The sequence below is a fragment of the Pterocles gutturalis genome, unplaced genomic scaffold (genome assembly GCF_000699245.1).
Source record: "Pterocles gutturalis isolate BGI_N339 unplaced genomic scaffold, ASM69924v1 scaffold9209, whole genome shotgun sequence".
NCBI classification, from domain to species: Eukaryota; Metazoa; Chordata; class Aves; order Pterocliformes; family Pteroclidae; genus Pterocles; species Pterocles gutturalis.
In genome coordinates this window covers 37,188-57,927 of record NW_010135707.1, presented here as the reverse complement: position 1 = coordinate 57,927, position 20,740 = coordinate 37,188, and the positions used below count along the sequence as shown (strand labels likewise).

At 36.7% G+C, this 20,740-nt stretch overlaps 1 protein-coding gene across 1 annotated transcript in view; it reads left to right on the top strand.

The window, feature by feature from the left end:
* Positions 1 to 20,740, top strand: part of PDE5A (phosphodiesterase 5A, cGMP-specific) — a 48,762-nt gene that overhangs the window by 7,706 nt on the left and 20,316 nt on the right. The window contains exons 3-10 of the mRNA XM_010082001.1: positions 1,442 to 2,024; positions 2,689 to 2,778; positions 12,678 to 12,749; positions 13,874 to 13,963; positions 15,209 to 15,346; positions 16,611 to 16,678; positions 18,790 to 18,898; positions 19,542 to 19,626. Coding sequence (XP_010080303.1) covers positions 1,442 to 2,024; positions 2,689 to 2,778; positions 12,678 to 12,749; positions 13,874 to 13,963; positions 15,209 to 15,346; positions 16,611 to 16,678; positions 18,790 to 18,898; positions 19,542 to 19,626 — 1,235 coding nt within the window. The remainder of the gene's footprint in view (positions 1 to 1,441; positions 2,025 to 2,688; positions 2,779 to 12,677; positions 12,750 to 13,873; positions 13,964 to 15,208; positions 15,347 to 16,610; positions 16,679 to 18,789; positions 18,899 to 19,541; positions 19,627 to 20,740) is intronic.

Sequence of the window (20,740 nt, the reverse complement as noted above, 5' to 3'; positions counted from 1 at the left end):
TAGAAAACAAAAGTTTCCTGTTGTGGATTGCTTGCTAATAAAAATAATATTGGTGGACTTTAGATTTTAATTGGTTACTGTACTTTGAATTAATGGTTAATTGCACTTGCAGTATTGAATTCTGTAACACAGATGAAGCTGTTCTGTAAGGAAAAAAAGCTACGTACAGTGCTTTTCATATTTAACATATACTGATGCATGTAACCGATCAGCGGCTGACTAACCTGACTCATTTCCATGCTTTCATTCAGCTTCACTCTTGAAATTCCTGTGGTCTGCAGAGCAAATAAAAAATATCCCAAATTTAAAACATGACCACCATGAAAGGCTTCCAAAAGATCAGACTTTTTAATAGGATTTTTGCTGTTCTTAGGCCCATACGTTATGTAATTCAGAAAAAACATTTATTCTGAGAACAGATCGTGTGCTATGAGGAATCCTCAACACTGAGTAAATGAAATAAAAAGCTCTGTATTTAAAAAACCCCAAACAACAGATTTTGGACAAGAAAATATTATAGTGACGAGAAAAAGTATACTCATGTTATTGATGATATGTATGCTTATGGATAATTCAAGATATGCTGTATTTTGTGAGGACGTTATTAGGGTTGACATTCTAGTGCTAAGTTTGTTTGAGAAACACAATTAAATACTAGAGATGTGACTTTTTAAAATTAATGATAAACTCTTCAGAAATATAATTTTGGGGGTATTCAGTATTTTGAGTTGAGTTAGGCAATGAGTTTCATCTGCAAGGAAAGGAAGTAGGAGAGATGCATGAAAACAGCCTGTCTCTTCATTGTTTTGAAGGGGTTTAAATTAGAAATATTCATGTTTCTTTCTGACAGTTTTTAAGCAAAACTTTAGTACCTTGAGTCAAAACAGCGTTGTTCATTAACTCTGAGAGAGCTGGGGAAGTTAATTCAAAAATAGTGTCTAGGTAACATAAAAATAGGAAGGGCTGCAGGTAATTTGACAGAAAGAACTAAAGTTCAAAATGATCTTTTTAAAATTTAGAAATTGTCTAGTAAAACAGGAAGTTTGTCTTCATACAAATAGACATACACCTTACACAGAAATCCAAATCTTAGGAATAGGAAGGACCAGAACGTTTCAAGCACAAAATTACAGTGTAAACTTCTGATCTTCTATATTCTGAAAGCCACAGCATAAGCAGTCTTCCTCTGCCCTTTTCAGGTATTTCCTTTAGGCAGCAATAGCTTCCTTTTTATGGGGCATAAAACATTACTGCTTAATCTAGGCTAAGTGCTGTGTAAAATTGAAGAATATTCATACAGAGCAGTACTAAAGGTGCACTGATGTCCACTGTATGAAAAGGTTTAAAGTTATCCTCTTTGCAGTGTCAGCTTCAGATATGTATTAGTTCCTGAGGATTCTTAACTTACCTCACTCACTGTATTTTTATTTTTGTTTTACAGAGAAATGGTTAATGCATGGTTTGCTGAGAGAGTTCATACCATCCCGGTCTGCAAGGAGGGAACAAAGTCCCAGAGTGAATCCTGTGCTTGTCACCAGCCTGCCTGTGCTGAGACCACCAACTCTGGGACACCAGCAAGGAAAATCTCTGCCTCTGAATTTGACAGACCCTTAAGGCCTATTGTTGTCAAGGACTCAGAAGGAGCAGTGAGCTTCCTCTTTGGCTCTGAAAAGAAGGAACAGATGCCTCTGCAATCTCCAAGGATTGAGACCAGTGCAGGGGATCAGTGCTCAAGACTATTAGAACTTGTGAAAGATATTTCTAGTCACTTAGATGTCACAGCACTTTGCCATAAAATTTTCCTACATATCCATGAGCTTATAGCAGCTGATCGCTATTCACTGTTTTTGGTCTGTGAGGATAGCTCAAATGAGAAGTTTCTTGTAAGCAGGCTGTTTGATGTGGCAGAAGGCTCCACCCTGGAAGAAGCTTCCAACAACTGCATTCGCCTAGAATGGAACAAGGGCATTGTGGGTCATGTAGCAGCTATAGGCCAGCCTCTGAACATCAAAAATGCATATGAGGTAAAGCAAGAAAATTTATCTTGAACAATTCTTGAAAGAAGAAAAAGCCATATTATCAGCTGATGTAATATTGCTATTTTACTATATGTATTTGGAGATATATTGTCTTAAACCAGTCAAGATTCAAACCTGGCACCAAGTTTTTGGTTATAATACATGTATTATATATACATGCATATACAGAAACGTAGCCGTGACTAATGCTAGAGGAATGCTAACATCAAAATAAATTATGTAAGCTTGACATTAGCAGTCAGATTTTCAGCCCCATCTTAACCAGCTATATGCACACCAATATTTGCAATTCTAGCTTTGGACACTTAAATGTTTGTATTTCTGCTTGTATAAGGATGTAAGATGTTCTGCACCAAAACAAATGAAATTGTGAGTGTAAGTAATTGTCTGCAAAACTGGAGTTCTGTGACTAAAAATACTGTGGAGAATTTACCCACAAGCGCTCACATTCCACATAAATGTTTTTTGTTGTTGTTTTGACACACTAATAGTAACAACTTTATATAATTATTAGCTAGTAATGGAACCTTTATTATCCTGGGTAACAGTTAAGTCAAATATTGTACTTTTCTTAACCTTTAAACCAGGGAAGAAAAAGAACTGGTCTTTAGGCAAGTAGTCAATTAATTATATCTTTCTCTTGTATCAGGATCCAAGATTCAATGCAGAAGTCGACCAGATCACAGGATATAAGACTCAGAGTATTCTCTGTATGCCAATAAAGAATCACAGGGAAGAGGTAAGTAACGGATTTTTGGATCCTGAATGTGGTAGCCTTTAGCCACATCACCAGTTCTTAGGATACTCACAGTATAAGGCTCTCTATAGAGTGTGTCAGAGCTTTAAGATGAAGATTTTCTCTCCTGTAATTCCTTCAAACTCCAAAAAGAAATGCTGCCAGCATTGGTTTGAAGACATCATGCCTTCTTTTTCTTGCTCTCCTATCCTTTCCTCCTCTTACAGAATGCATCACCTTGACTCTCACTGCACTGAACCTTTTTTCATTAAATAAATTGATTAAACTCTTGATTTAACGTCTTTGTCGAATCTTGACTCTAGCTGACCCAGATAATCAGCCAGCATTTCCTTTCTTCATGTACTGCTAATCTTGGTTTAAAATAAAATTTTCAGTTGCTCCAAGGACAGCATTTGATCCTCTCCTACTCCCACTCCCGCTTCAAGTCTTCCCCTTTCTAATCGGCAGCAGCCACTGCTGGCCCTGGGCCAGCTAATGGGCAAAGCAGATGTGTGAAGAGCTGTCAGGGACCAGTGGTCCATGTCAGGCTGATGCAAGGCTTTAAATTTCACCCAAGCCATCCCATTTGCTATTTGCTGAATGGAAAAAAATGCTATGTTCTTATGTCATTTGGATTAGCAATGAATTACAAAACCTTGCTGGCCAGAGAGCGTGGAAGTGCTTTCTTTCTCACCAGATCCTGATGGTAGGTGGGGGAAGGAATAAGAGCTGTAGTCTGTTGGTCCAATACACCATGACTTACAGGCTGAATAAACCTGCAATTGGCCGTATCTTCAGCTAGCTTTCTACTCTTAAGTGCATCAGCAAGTGGAAATGAAGCAAGCAAGTAGTTGTTTATTTTGAAAAGTTCAGCCAACCTGAAGTTTGAGGAGAGTGTTATGCACTCCTCATATGCAATAATTTGAAGGGGCTAAAGTGTAAGATTTCTTACAGGAAAGGATGGCACATTTAAAAATTTTTCCAAATTTAAAGTTTCTACCAGAAGGTTTTTCTCCCTCTCGCCATAACACATGGCTGACACGTTTCTGGACAGATGTTGGAGTCAGTGAATCAGTCCTTAATTTGACTTGTGCTTTCTGCTGCTTTTTCTGTTAAAACCAAACAAAAAACAACAACAAAACCAACCCAAAACAACAAAACCAGAATACTAGCTCCTCCCTGACAAAAAAAAAAAAATACCCAAAGCCCCTCTGGTAATATTGAGGCTAGGGAGTGCTGCCTTAGCCCAGGAAGTCAGCAACCACAGTCAAAAGATTATTCTGGAAGACATCCAAAAGTAAACACTGAGAAAGAGAAGCAACTGGGGGTTTCTGTTTGTTTGTTTAGTATTAGTACTATTTTTCTTAAACAAAAGAGTCAGTAATTGAGAGGAAGAAAATCTCATGCTGATTATTAAATCCTTTGGGCCTGCTGAAGTATGGAGATTTTTCCAGTAGATGTTTTCCACATTTGCCTATATTTCCATGAGGCATGTGAGAAAACAAAGTCTCACTTAAAAATAACAGCTAGTAAGAAATTCCATAGATGAAAAGAAGAAAACAGTTTGATCCACAGTAGAGCTCATAAGAAAGACCCAAGAACTAATAATACTACAAAAAAAAGCAGGGCAATATGAGTACTTCACCTCTGCACAGATGTGCATGACAAATGGAATTATGTTCACTTAACAGTAGAAGAACTCTCAATCCCCTACTCAACCTATTCTTGCTGCCAGAAATGCCACAGAAACATTGTATTTCAGATGCAAAAAATTCTGCTGATTATGTCCTTTAAGATCAGATCACAGAGGTTTGTATAGTGCTAGCTTTATAAAGAGTTCTCATTTTCCCATGAAAAATGCAGACTGACCGAACTTTGCCTCTGATTTCAGGAGCTTTGAACAGAGTTCTGGTATCTGTAAACCCCTGCTGCACAATCTCTAATAACTAAACAGAAATTATTTCCATCCCATCATACAATAAAAGTATTGCCCCATGTTGCTTTCTGGCATGCAAGACTGTTACCATTTCCTGGTTATCACCACTGAAGAGAACAAAGAGGAAGAAAGAGCTTGGGTAATCTGAATTGTATTATACTTAAAAAGAAAACCAAAATGGATTTAAGTCAAACCATTTAATCATCTATTCCTGTATGTAAATTTGTCATAAGGTGAATATGAAGCCATAGCAAAAAATTCATTTTGATTCAGCAAGATTTTCTCTTTTCATGATTCTTGTCGAAGAGCAGATAACTCTGTACGGTTATCTAGACATCAATAGGCAAGACTTACTACCTGGGTTATCAACACCTTCCAAACAGATTGAATTTTTATCCTCAGTAGTACATGTAAGCCACCAATGAAAAGTTACTGTTCGCCAGCTTGTACCACAGAGTTACTGTGGTTATTTCTTTTACAAGAGGAAACTGGTATTGCTGGACACACTCGTTAGGTGTAGCTGTTAATCCCAACCATTTCAGGGCTACACTGCTTAGTGCTGATTTAGTGCTTAGTGCAGTGATTTAGTGCTTAAATCAGGGTTTTACCACCACTGCCAGAAGGTTGTGGCAGTTCAGCACCATGTATCTCAAAAAGCAGCTTTTAATTCCTGTTGCGTCCTTAACCCTTCAATTTTTCAGAAGCTCCAAATGATACTAATTTGCCTTCTAGAGCTCCCATAATAAGGTCACTAAATGCAGTGGCACTTTCCTCTGATTTTCTTTGGTCTTCGATTCAGAGACCCAGAAAAAGGACTACAGAAGTTGTTGCAAATAATTTTCACCTCAAACTTCTCCATCTGGTTTTGTAGACATTTGTAAAACAAACAGTCAAAATTTGACAGAACTGCATAGGGAATGGAAGTCCTTAGCTTAAACCAATTTAGAGTTATCCAGAACTGATACAAGACTTGCTTAGAGCTCTCTTAACTGGTTTGGAGTATCTGTAGAATGGATGGTTTCTGACATGCAGAGTTGTCACAGCTGCTGTAGAATGTCCGCAGAATGACATAATTTTCTATTATTTCTGCATTTTTTTCTTTCAGCTTTGCAAAATCATTTCCATAAAATTCTATTTCAGTTTAATTTCTGCTAGAATCTGTAGTATTTTCTCATATGGGAACTTTTAGCTGAATTAACTAAGACCTATCTCCCAAGCTCTGAGTATGTAAGATTGAACTTCCTAATAATTGGCTAGGGAAATGTTTTATTCTGGCAATGCTCACTCCAATTGTCTAGTTTGTTGTTGTTTATTTTGCCTTATTTCCTGTCACTGGGAAGCTCTTCCCAACAAATCAAGGATGGCTGCTCTATTTCGAAAAGCCTTTGAAAGCATCCCGTTGAATTTTAGTGTATGAAATGTGACCAAGCATAGCGTTAGCCAGCTAAGTTATTTTCTCCCACAGTCAAAACTTCAAGCATAATACATCCCAGTCACTGCAGTATAGTGTAGATCTAGCCAGGCTAACTTTAAACAAACTAACTTACGTTCCCATAGCAGGCTTGCTGCAGGATTATGGAGATCAGTAATTTTCTTCTTGGGTGGATTTTCAAAAGCTTATGGTGAGACGTGCTATAGTAGCAAGACCACTGGAAATTATGCAGGCTACTGTTGGCTTGAATGATAGAAGAGGATGTGAAAGTTTTGTTGATTAAAAATGCAAGTCTGTAAATAAAGGTCTGTCCCTGCAGGATAATTTTATAAGCCTGAATCAAACCTCTACAAGAGTGGGAGAGCAAAGTAAGGTTAAAACCACTTAGTCTGTCTTCTCAAGTGGATATGTTCCCATCTTTAAAATGAGATAAAAGTTGAGTTTCCCTCTTCCTGTTACTGTTCTTCAGCTTAATGTCATTTTTCTTGGGGTGCCAGCAAAGTAAATAAAAAAATATATCTTCTTACGAAACAAAATTATATTTTTAAGTTACCTGAAGTAAGAACCAACTAAAAAGGGCACAAGCTGCCTGTAGAGCTGGAACAGCTTTCACAGAATTAGACCTGTAATCTTAATGAACAAAAATTGCAGCATGAAACAATCCAGATAAAATTCAGAGCATGGTCATCAGCACTGAAGTCATCAGTCATCACCTACTGGGAACACTCTAGGCAGCCTGCTACTTATAGAGACAGGAGTCAGCTATCGCAAGAAAATATTTAGTAAAAATAAAGCCCTCTGATAATTAGAAGAAATCTCTCTTTGTAATGTGGATCAAGCTTTATTAAATGGGATAACTGGTCACAGACCAAGAAGAAAGGTTACAGAACAATTACCAGCACTGGAAGATTACTTGTGTTGCCAGCAGAATGCTAATGTTGTGTAATGTTCAGATGTGGTAAAGCAGGTGTGCTCAGTAGTGGCTGGAGGGTTTTTCCCCCCCTTTTTGGGACTGAAAGTAAGAGAACAATTCCATCATCAAAATTGCATTTTTATCTTCATGGTATATGTCTGTCTTATGTGATCTGAATGGAAAATGACAAGGTACTTGGTTTCTGATACAAGGGTAATTTTTCCAACTGACTTTAAAGAAAGCTGGACCACTGAGGAACAGCTTGTTCCTTTCTGCCTGCTGCCCACCCCTTATGCACTTTTAGTACAGCAAACCTGGATGAAGGTTATTCTTAGGAACAATGATAGGACTACTATAGATATGCCTGGTGCTATAATCCCACCTGCCCAGTCAGGCTGGGGGTAAAGCTCATGAGAAAGAGGGTGTAGTGCTCAACGCAACAGCTCACCGGGGGCTTTAGGGATTAGGCCAAAAGCTCACAGGTATCAAAATACAAGCAGATACTAATTACTTCAGTCTTTCCCTTAGCATTGGTTTTCTTCAGTCCCTAGTACAACCTTACGCTTTTCCAGTGGTCATCCCCCCTCATAGCTCTTTTTAACTCCTTTCTTTCCTATTAGTTTTGTATTGGATGACCAAGAAATACACAGGATAATTCTGTAGGCATAGTGGGAGAATGACAAGAAATGAAACGTAAGTTTGCTTTATTGCTACAGGACTCAACTTCAAAAAAAAATTCACTTGGTGCCTGCTTGTTGGAGAATAAAAGACACATAAAATATTGTGCCTAAGTAACTTAAAAAACATCTTTTTGTTAGACTGGAACAGTGCTTTCATGAGCAAGTGTTTGAGTGGACTGGCATTTTTTTTACTACATTCTTCAAGTTTTACAAAGAATTAGCTTTATCTCAGATATGTAGCTATGCCTTGTTAATTGCCACAAAGATTTCACACTTTCAATGTACCTGTTATCTGAATAAGCTTTCTGTATAGCAGAGCTCAGAGCAGTTAGTCACCTTTGATTCAATTTTTCTGCTGTGCCAACATAACTCTCAGCTGGAAATCACAGATCAAGTTTATTGTTATTTCAGATTTGTTTACAGTAGGTTTTAAAAATGAGGACTTGGGTTTCATACTGTGCTTAGTATTCTCTAAAATGCAGGCATATGTTCTCTGTGGCCTAAAATGCTCCCACATGATTTACTTTTGTCCTAATTACATAATTACTTTAGTAACAGGAACAGATCCTCTTGAGTTTCCTACATCTCCTCCTAATTACCTGGTTGCAGGCAGGACTCCAATGGCTAAATAATATCCATCTGAGGTTTTTCTCATTACTGTCTCTACACTACATTCTACAGAATTTAGTGAAGTTCACTGGAATTTGACTGATATAAATGAGGCAATTACTTGGACCAGTTTAATTTTTAAAACTGTTTATTTTGTATGAAAAAAATGACACATACTACAAAGTTGTATTTAAAAGCTTAGAACGTCACTGAAACAACAACAAAACAACAAAAAACTAAAGCTTTGCACCTGCATAAAATTTTTATCATCATCAAGACAACCATTAATCTTTAGCAGGTTTATTCTCCTCAGTACTCCCTCCCTCTTCAGTTAAAACCTTTTATTGAAAGACCTTAACAAAGTTCTAAAAATGACCATTTCACTTGGAATACATGCCTTTGTTAATGTATGAGAAACCTGCAGTGCTAATAAATGGAGCCTAAACAGTCTTTTTCCTAAACTAATATAGTCTTTTTAATGTTTTCCTGTAGCTTTTTTAAGCACCACAGGCTTTCCTTTCATGGAGGGGATGTGTTTACACAAGATGAAAGTGCTCACCTTTTGGATGCCTTAAAAAGCCTCTGACCTCATTAAAGTTGTCTTAGCTCATGCTGAATCAAAACTGAAAAAAATAAAATGAAACAAAATAAATACCCACAGAAGACGGCGGCATAAGGAAAGACCTAACGATTAATCTGTGCACATGTAGGTTAGCATAAAAGCACATTGACTGGTTAAAAGATTTCCTTACTATTCAAAGACTGCTGTAGAAGTATGTAAACCTAGTTTCACATTGTTATTACAGTAAGAAAGTTCACTGGATAAGAAATATTCTTCACTGAAGTAAGCAAGAGGTTGACTGCAGGGAAAAACTGGGTTGTATAGAATGGAGCTGACAATTAAGCTTTATTTCAGACAAACATTTTTGAGCCCACAGTTGGCAGTAATTCATGCTGCAGAACAATGAGCTTATTTGTAACATCAGTATTTTGGGAAGGCTAGGCTGAGAGATACAAAAAATCATTACAGAAATAATGCTCTTTGTATGCCTTCTGTCAGTTTAGCAATTATACATTTAATGATTAACAGTTAAGTAAAACTTTTTAAACATGCACACCACACATTCTTTTTCTATTGTTTATCCCAAAAAAAGCAAGATGAAAAAAACCCCACCATCATTAATACCTTGTACTGGTCTTACACTACTTTGATCTCAAACAAAGGAAGTTCTTAGCAGCTTTGTAAATCGTTTGTTGTAAATGAGCCAAAAAATCTGAAAAGAATCAAAAGCTTTGCATATACTTTGTGGCTTCTTACCATGCACTGCTTCCATGTTACTGTACTCAGCTAGGTGGGCTTCATCTGTGCTAGAACTGTACAGCAGATTTATTGAGTTTAGCAGAAGATGAGACCCAGATATTTAAATAGATGAACAGTCTAATGGTAAGGATGCAGGGTTTTAGTGAGTGACTTCCAGCTCCTCCAAGTTTCCAGCTTCTCTCTCCTACCCCTTGCTCTGGCACTACTCCTCTCTTTCAGTTCTGCCTTAACCTAAATCCATGCCAGGAGCTACTAGTGGCTGTTCAGCTTGATACCATAAACTGTGGGCTTCGTTCCTGGGTACCAATGTGAGTAATGGCTCAGACATAACTGTCCCCACCCTCCACTTGGCACCTTCCTCACAACGTACTTTGGTACCTTTCTCATCCATCCTGACAAACAGCACTGGGTTCATCACCTTATAGCTCCCACGCCTGATGCTGGTTACAGAAACCTGTTACTCACTGACAGTCAGAACAATTCTTTTTTTTACTTCACAAATCAAGGAAACTATACTTTCTCCAGCTTTTTAAGCTTAAAGTCAGATAAGTAATAATTTGCAAAATCTCAAAAGGAGTGGAAACGTACTGAATTATATTAGGGAAAGGCTAAGGCCTTGAAATCCTATAATCTAGGAAATGTTTATGCATCAGAGAGAAACATCTATTATAGTAACGATTTAATAGAGAACAAGAGTATGCATTAGTAATATGTAGTATAATAATAAAACCAAATTACTTTAATGGAATGACAAAATATTTGAGTTAAAAAACCTCTCATTTTCACCTTATTGACAGTGAAAGTCGGAAGTATCTCAATTGAAATTAACCTGTTTGCTATATCTCTCCTTCTGAATGCTGTGGAATTTTTAGTGTGCTGTGAAATTACATGGTTAATTTGTGACTCAGAAGAGTAGAAGCAGAGAAGTACAAGGATAAGCGCAGAATCCAGAAGAAGTTTAAACTAGTTTACATGACAGAATGGTCACTGCCAGCACACAGCTTGAATAACTGCAGTGGGGAATCTACAGAAATACTATCCCAGTGAATGAGGATTTTAAATAAATGTTCACTTTCTCTTCATAATGGCTTGTATGAAGGTCTCTTTAAATTCTCTTTTTTTCCTTGGACTCTGAAAAATGGATCTAAGTTACGAGAGAAGACATTTACGTTGAGTGTGTGAGCATTAGTCCAAAGCAACCGCCCAATTTCATTTCTCCCCAGCTGTCAGAGCCTGCATCAGAAACTGGAATCAGTACTAAGCAAAGATCTGAAATCTACTTTCATCTTTATGAGGAGTTCTGCTGTTTGCAGGGCAGACTGGTTTCCTGGGAGGCTCTCACCAGCATGCAGAATTGAACTCCATGAAGACTGGCAGTAACAAAAGCATCATGCTTTAACAGCTGTGTTGTTCTCTCACATTCATTTTGTTTCTTTTATATCTAAATCAACATCTTGTATCAAGAAATCGCGTTTATTGGCGAGGCTCTCACCAGCATGCAGAATTGAACTCCACAAAGACTGGCAGTAACAAAAGCATCATGCTTTAACAGCTGTGTTGTTCTCTCACATTCATTTTATGTTTCTTTTATATCTAAATCAACATCCTGTATCAAGAAATCGCATTTATTGGCTCACTATCCTCTGTGTAGAAAGGTACAAAAGCACCAGTAGCTTGGACTTGACTGTCCTTAAAGGGACTGGTTTCTGTTTTGTAAGAAATCATGTTTTTATCTCCCAATTCATGGAATTATGTCCAGAAACTTGAAACCAAATTTTATCACAGATTATTTCTATACTAAAAAAGCACCACCTGAAATTTAACATCATTTAGTCAGAACTTTCTAAGAATAAAACTAGATGTTAATCTGGCTATGTTTATTGTTGCACAGATTCCATTTTCTTCCACTGAAATCCAAAAGGAGACAAGCCAACAAAGGAAGTAAATGGAGCTGGTCTTTTGATGCTTTTATTTCATAAATTATGATAGGTTTTTTCTAGTTCAGGTAAACCCTTGTTGTTACTGTCTGTGCACTGATTTACTTGTGTGAGCAGCCTTAAGTTCTAAAGCCAGTTGGCTGGTGATCTTAATACATATTCCATTTGAAAGCGAGGACTTTATGCCGTGTGCCAAGAGCAGAGCTGCTTAACAAAAAGCCTTTAATGTTAACCAGGGCATATGGATTTGCTTCTTAGTCCATCGCAGATGTCCTGCAGGACCTGTGAATGACTTTTTACCCTTTGCTTAGCTTCTTCACCTGCAAACCAGGATTCTTCCCTACCTTCTCAGTAGCTGCTCTGTAGGTAAAAAAATTAAAAATGGCAAGATATCAGCATATTTTGGCAAGGAGGACACTCTAACTACCAGCTGATGTATAACAAAATTCTTCTCAGTGTTGGTTTAATGTGGTCTTAGTAAAAGCCTACCTTTAAAAGCATAGTTCGAGTAACAGACTTGAATTTGGCAGGCACACCACCTTTGCATACTATTTTTCAGCAAATGAAAATTAATCTGATCAGATTCAGAGAGATACAAAATACAAAAAGATCACTGTAGCCAAACTCTAGATCTGGTAAGGAGGCTATGTTTTGGAAACTTTGTCAGAACTGGCGGGAAGGGTATTTTCTACACACAAAAGAAGATGAACTTTAGAAAAAGCTGTTGCGTGGTCTGGCTTATGAATGCAGAGGTGTAAACTGTTGCTGCCTTTCTGGGAGATGATCTTCCAATTTATAGAATCAATGTTGAATTAAATCAACCCCTCTTTATCAGAGCATCCAGGAATTGTGCCACTTTTTTTTTTTTTTTTTTTTAATTTCAGGTTCTAGCTCAGCAATTTTTTAATATTAATAAATCAGAAAAAAACACATTTAAATATCTTCTGTTATCCAAAGGTCAACCAAATGCGTAACTGTAATGATCATTTATTGTCTTCTGTAAATATGTCTAGAAATAGAGTCCAATGACAGACTCCTAAAAATTATCTAATTACTCCATTTTCAATACACTAGGTTGTTGGTGTGGCTCAAGCAATCAATAAGAAATCTGGAATTGGTGGCACTTTCACTGAACAAGATGAAAAGGTATAAAAGCCAGACATTTATGTCTCTTCTATTTTCATAGGGGAATGGGGAACGGATATGTTATTTCTTTTTATGCTGATAAGAGATTTTAAAGCTACTAAAAATTAAACATCTCTGAAAAATTAAAAACTTCTGGTAATACTGCAAATTTATTTCTTTATGAGGCCATGACAAATGTGGATGTGAAACAGTTTAATTTCTGGATCAGCATGGTATCTCTAATACATTTCTGAAACACAGGCTTACTCTACTGAAATGAACTGTAAAACTGTTTAATAACTTTTAATGGACATCATTTTTTATGAATTGGTTCTAACTCTCCTAGCATCCCCAACAAACATATTTCGAATATTAAAATTTGTGTAGCGGTTCTTTTTTAAATACTGTATCACTTCTCAATACAGCAGTTGCAGGAAAAGAAAAAGCTTTGGATAAATTATGAACAATAAATGAGATAATCAGTAGCACAGACAGCACCTTGATTTCTGATTCTCACACTGCATTTGCTTTCCAAACTTTTCCAGACTTCACCTTCAGATTGGTATAGCAAAAAACAGGCTGCACTCAGGCTGAAGAAGTTGACTTAACCCTCAGCAATTAAAAAAAACAGAATTAGCCTTTTTCTTTGAAAACCTTCCATTTAAAACAAAATGTATACAGAGTATCTGCAGGATATCAGAACTAATCTCATCCCAAAAGGGGAAAAAAAATTGTGGTTTTGCTATGTTAGCAGAACTTTATTTCCACCTTCCAAGAGACTGAATTCCCAAAAAAAAGAGGCTGATTATCTGCACTCTGTTTTTCTAGATAAAGTATGCATTGTTGCAAAATTAGTTGACTCCTCTGAGCTGCTTCTTGTATCAGTCTGACTTTTACCAGGATAAACTGTGAAGATCATTTGTTTAAAAAAGGGAGAAGAGATTATTGAGTGTCCTGGTTGAGGAAATAACAAATTATGAGTAACTGAAAAAAGAAACCCTGAATGTGTGGTTACTAAAAATAGCTTTAAAATATCAATTAATACTTCAAAGTGAAAACAAAAAATTGCAGTAGCTTATCTTTGAATAGAGTTAAGATGCTATAAGACATTATCTTCATGAGGTGTTGATGTTTTTTGTCTTCAGGATTTTGCCGCCTATTTGGCATTTTGTGGAATTGTTCTTCACAATGCTCAATTGTATGAGACATCTTTGCTTGAAAACAGGCGTAATCAGGTACGATCAACAGGTTTGTCCCAAGAATACAGAAATTATGGTGGTTAGCTAGTAATCAGTGCCTGCTCCTGATATTTCTCATATGGTAGTTATTCCTTGGCTATTTTTAATTACTCTAATTGAATGCTGTGTATCTCTGATAAAGCTCTAACTGCACTGAGAAGTAGCTGGGCGCATTCCAGCTTGGGCTGCAAGACGTGCACCAATAGGGGAAGAAGGTAAAAGCTACATGTCGGAAATTTCACTTTGTGTCAATATACTTGATGTTGCCTGAAGTTATCCTGTGTCTCACTGTATATATTATACAACCAGAGGTGGATGTAATCCAGAAATTTCAGACAGAATTATCCCTATGGAATGGTAGAGGTTATACCGATTGCTCTTTTAGTTTCCTACAACTATAAGTAGTCACCAACCATATTTTCAGTAATGATCAGATGGAAAACTGACTTTCCTTCTGATTAATGTAACTGTATTTTGCAAAAGTAACAGTATTTTGCAGACATCTTTATAACTGATGGTTATTAATGCCATGGCCTTCATGGGTGGAATATCTCTGCCATACATGGTATGAAAAGGTTTTGGAGAAACAACTAGGCAGCAGTTTTTTAAAAAAATGTTCTGGTAGGTCTGAGTTTCCAAGTGATGATCAGTGTTTGCAAATTGGTAAGAATTAGGATGATCTTTTCAAATTGTCTCCATGCTTCTTGTGAGGAAAACGGGAATATAGTATGAGCACATATGAGTAGCTAAGTACTTCAGAAGCAGCTTTGAAATACAGCAGACTATCTAAATTATGTTTTCACCAAATGAGTTCTTTAGGATCTGTTAGAATTACAACAGATAAAAATTGTGTTCAAAAGTCAATAAATTTAAATATCATTATTGTTTTTAGAATGCACACATGAGCCATGGGAAACTGTGGGGTTTCCTAAGGACAAATAACTGTGTTGCCTGGATTTCTCAGGTTTCATTTGATGAGCTGTTAATGCCTAAATCTGTTCTGTCCCTCTGAGCAGGGGATCAGCCAACTATGCTATCTATTTCTTCCATCAAAAGTGTCAAACTGGCTATTATTTACTGTTGCCTTGCAGTCTGTGTGAGACCCAAAGCTTAATTTTTATCACAGACATACATGTTGACTTCCTTGTTTCAGGGAAGAGGAGAAGAATCAAAGACAGCAGTAATGATAATTATTGCTTAAATCACAGTCAGTCAAAATTTCACAAACGACCTTTTCCCCAGGTGCTTCTTGATCTTGCCAGCCTGATTTTTGAAGAGCAGCAGTCTTTGGAAGTAATTCTGAAGAAGATAGCTGCCACTATAATATCCTTCATGCAAGTGCAGAGGTGTACCATCTTCATAGTGGATGAAGATTGTACTGTGAGTATTTTTTTCTGTTTAAAGGCAGAAGTGCATATTCCCTGGGGGCAGTATGGGCTTCCGTCCATTCTGACTCAATAGCACTTCAAAGCCATAGTACATTCTCTTGCCTTTTTGTTCTCTGCCTTTTCTGTTATGGCATCTGCTCAGGCGAGGTGTTGACTTGGGAGGCTTCGGTCTCTGTGCCATTTTATGCAGGAATTTTGCATTACCTGTTGGTAAACTGTGGCTCTAAGCTCTCTCCTATGGCGTAGATCTTGAATGTTGAACTCTTTCATAACTCATTTTCTTGGCTACTGATGTAGAAGAGAAAAAAGGAAAAGGTTGGGAGAAAAAAAATGTGCACTTTTTATTTCTTGAGTATACCTAAGCTGGGAGTATCTAAGCAAGGTATCTAACTGGAATCATGGCCTGTCCCAGGTTCCTGGCTCACGGAAGGAAAACACAACTCCTTTCCAGTCTGCCCACCTGTATTTCCTTCCTATTGAAAACAGGCTGCAGAATAAGGAGCAGGATATTCTGTTGCGTGCCTTGGTCTTGTACTGGCATGGCTAGTTTTACCTTTACTGCTCTTTATAGCTATGGGTTTACTAAGATCTGGAAGTGAGAAAGCTTTTCTGGGTTTGTAGCACAGAAGAAACACACAGCATTTGTGATGGTCTGACATAATCGCATCTCACTGTATTTAGAAGAGTCACTCCTGCACACGAGAATACAGAAGAGGAATTTACATCATTTTTGTGTTCACATATTCACACTGTCCTTGCAAGTTAGATAAACTTCAGCACCTAGTTTGCAGTCTGTAGTTTGAATCTTTAGTACAAAGAGAATCTAATTTAGGCTTCTCAACTGTTAAAAAAAGCTGCATGAAAAGTAACACGGAGATCAATCAATATGTGGAAGAGGTTTTGATGTCCTCACTTGTCCAAGCAAAGCAGGTCTAGCATTGGATGAATGTTAAAATACAGAAGTTCTGTGCTGAGAGAGAAATTCGGCACAGCTTGTAAATACTGGCTTTTGTTCTCAGAGTGATCAGCAGAGATCCAAGATACTTCGATGGTAGTTAAAGCTGTATCAAAAGATATTTTTGTGGTAGGATCCTGCATGCTTGCTGCTAGATGCGAAATGAAGTTAAATAATTTTATATTTGTCTTTATTACAGAATAGGTTTTGATAACTGTAACAAGCTTTACATTAATACTACTATTCTCACTTATTACAACCTTATACACCTATACATTAAAATATCCTCTCCGTATTCCAGGATTCATTTTCTAGTGTGTTTCACATGGAATCTGAGGAATTAGAAGATTCATCTGAAAATGTGAAGAGGTAAACTAATTAATTCAAACTTGTGTTCATCCGAGGAGAATGTTGAAGAAACTATGCATTTATATTTTTTTTCATAATAACAGAACTTATTTCCACTGGGTACCATGTATTGCTGCTATTTTTACAGAGAAGGTTTTGCCCTGAAATGTATATAGGCAAACTCTATTACCTTAAAAAGGTCACACTGAGCAGAACAGGAGAGTCACGCCTGATCTCTTCACTTTGTCAGGTCTAAGTACATAGTTGTATAGCAAGGCTAAGCTATAGGGATCTACAATATGGGAGAAGTAAAAATCTAAGTTGGTGGCCTTCTCTAAAACTGATCTGTAAGAAATCTGCGTAGATGACTATATTGTAGAGTAGGCATATCCACATTAGTAGATACTATTCAGTGTACAACACTATTTATTATTATAATAAATTATTTTAATCATTATTCTTATTTCAAAGACAGAGAAGCTGAGTCAAAGAACACAGCTGACTTAATGAAGAATAAAGTCCTAAAGTTCTAACTTTAACTCATCTTTGAGAAACCATTAAGAATTTCAACTGGGAGGAAGGGAAAGATGCAGAAATAGTTGAATTAAAATACCCAGATTAAGTAGTTTCCAAATTTAGTCTGAACCTCTGTATTGAAGTTTGAAATTACTGTCTCCATTACCTTTCTGTGTCATCAAAAACAGGTGTTTCAAATACTGTCAAAAGAAACACAGTTGTATATAAAATGCACTACTACAGACACACTGTGCAGAGAGAAAATGGAGATTTCTGTGTGGCTTTGATCTTTTTTGCAGTGAACATTTGTTACATGAAACTTAATTCCATATATTTGAAAATTATGTCCAAAGTGTGTGGCTTGAGCAACTAAAAACTGTTGGGCTGTATTATGATTTTCAACAATGTACAACCAGAAAGGACAGAGGTACAGCAGCCTAGAAAGATCATGGGGTGAAAGAGAAAGTTCCTGTTTACTTCCTCTTATACGCAATGGGAATGGTAAAGAGAATTTACCCCTCCTATTTATTATCTCTTTCAAGGTTACTAGTTAATGCACTCAAAAAATAATTCACTGCTTGTATAGGCCATCAATTAATTATTTCTCATAACTAATAGGGATCTTGGAGGCTTAATTGCATATCTGAATCTTGTTCATGACAGCACAATTATATGCCACGGACTGTCCTATGAGTCAGCTATTGGACTTAGAACTTCTGCTGTGCTTGAAGGGCACGATTTTGGGCAATAGCAGAAATATAATGACATGGATTAGATGGGAAGTATGACTTTATATAATTAAATTTCAGGCTTATTATGTAATTAAGGACCCTGAATCAGACTTGTTTTCAGAATTGTGAGGCATTGCCCTGTATAACCAAGTTTGTGAAATAACGAAAGAATAATTCCTTTCCTCCAGCACTGTGAACATCCTTACATCAGAAGGATAACTAAAGCCAAGCTAGATTGGAATAGGTTTGTTTTGCCTCCAAAGCAGGCAAAATGTCCAAAGAGTTGAAATGCTTTAATTAAATGCATCATGGCTAAAAAGCAGGAGATTGTTGATTCTGTAAAGATATTTTATGTCCTAATTTGGAAAAAACAGCTCTACTTCAGTAACAGAATCCCCATGCAACTGACAATGCCTTTACTTTTAGAACAAATTTGAAATTAACTTAAAAGCAGAAAATTCACCAGTGTTACCAGCTGCACTTTGTTTAAAGAATACGTGAATTTAATCCAGTACTGATTTTTCAAGTGTGTAAGATTCGTGAAGGGAGTTTGTTTTCAAAAAGTTCTGTTTATTTCAATATAAACCCAGTTGTTCATTCTTTATACTTACCTGCATAAACTGTAATGATTTTTTTATTTCTTAAGTTTGGTGTTCAGTGTTAACGCTGTTGAATGTTAAAGAAATGCTGGAACATATAAATCAATCCACTCTGCACTTTTGTGATGACAGCTGCATCAGGATACAGGATTTGAAGTAATCTCCATTACATATCTATTGATTTTATTCTTTCATCATACAGGAAAGATATTACAATTATCTGCTTTGCATAATGAAATGACCCGTTGTTGTACTGAGCACATAATAATAATGTTGTATCCTTCAGGGACTATGATACAAACAAAATCAATTATATGTATGCTCAGTATGTCAAGAATACGATGGAGCCTCTCAACATCCCAGATGTCTGCAAAGATAGAAGATTTCCCTGGACAGTAAGTAAAATAAGCTTAGATTCGAAATTCAGAAATGGAAAATATTTTTCTGTTTACCTTTCAAACCTTTTTTGTTTTCCTTTTACTATTTCAGTTAATCTAATGGCCATAGTTAGAATTACACAAACATAAAGCAAGGTGCATTTGCTTGGTAAAATTCATTATGAGTGAAAAATGGTATAATACAAACAGTGAGCCAGGTGGCCAGGGGAAGGATTTATTCCTACAGCTATCATTAAAAAAGCCCAACATTCATTTGCCAATAAAGAGTAAAAACGTGTCCTAAAGTCCAGCTGATCTCTTTCCAGCTGCTCTAAGTGGAACACTTTGTCTTGGTGCAAAGGTAATGAAAGCAGCTATTATAAAATTAGCACATTTTAGCACAGTTACACAAGTCACTGTAAAATCCTACTGAATGAAGATTATCACATCATTACCTGTATTATTATTCACCAAAGGCTGTATCAGATCCAATGTTTATTATCCTGTCCAGCCAAAGATGTGCAAACTCTTTGAAGACGTGGTTGCTTGTTGAAGGAGTATGTAAACCAAGAATAGCTGTAGACCCCAGCTCTACAGCTTTTTCACTTCAGTCACTTAAACATTAGTCTTTAAAATTGTAATGGTTTTGTTTGTTTAACAGAATGACAATGCAGAAAATGTAAGTCAACATGTAAAGAGTTTGCTGTGTACTCCAATTAAAAATGGGAAGAAGAATAAGGTGATAGGTAGGTATCTTTACAAAAATTTTTTCTACATTTCATAGAAATATTTCTATGCTCCCCAGTAAAATCTCAGCAACATGGAATATCAACCCAAGGGGTTCTGTAACACACTATATACTATGTAAGACTATTATTATAAGTCTACTTTTTTAAGATTAGTATACCCAAAACCAGAATTTGGGAAGTGGGGTGTGCAGATGGGTGTGGGGTGGGAAAAAACTGCCCACAGGAAAACCAAGCAAATCTTATGGGCAAGAAAGTTGAAAAGAACTTTCTTATTCTCCTGACTTCAGCATTTTTCAGGTATGTGGTGAAAACTTTACAGAATCTTTCTGTGGTTTTATAATTATGTCCCAATAAAAGAATTTTGAGTTACTTTGATTGTAATGTATGGAACCCTCAATGCTTTGGGGAAGCTTTTGAAAAGGTTACTGTCAGAGACTCTTAAGTACTACATAGTATATTTACTGCAGTTCTCTCATCTGTTAAGAGACAGTTCCGTGCATCCAAATGCTATGTCTTTTAAGAATTCATTTCTCTTGTGGCTTATTCACTGTTGAGTCTTAATCTTGTGTTCATTACATCACAGTTGCTATGGAAATAATTGTAATGTCATAAACAGTACCGAACAGAGATCTGAAAGTGTGTTCCATGAGATTTTCCTACAGAGTTTTATAAGTCAGCTTCTTTTTCCCAGGAAAAGTTAATCTTGTTCTTAGTGAATCCTTATTTGCTGGGATTAAATATCTTTACTATCGTTCAAGCATCTTGTCATCTCATTCCAGTTCAGAATCCTGTTTGCAATATTCAGATACCACAACCCCTGCCACAGCAGCTTACAGCTACCCCTACAGTATTCTTCCTGATGTCTTTAGAGGAGACTCTGATACTAAGTTCCCCAAACAGAATGTAATTTGGAAACAGGACACTGTTACATTGTCACCAGACATTAAACCTTCTACATGCAAGGCCAATGTTCTAAAAACACAGTTTGCATGTACGTGCTACATTCTTTTCCTCAGTTTTCCTACCTACTGAACAGGGACTATTCATACTTGCTCCCTCACAGACATTTTTCGTTTTAATTAAAAAACCTCACAGAGCTTTTTTAGTCTGT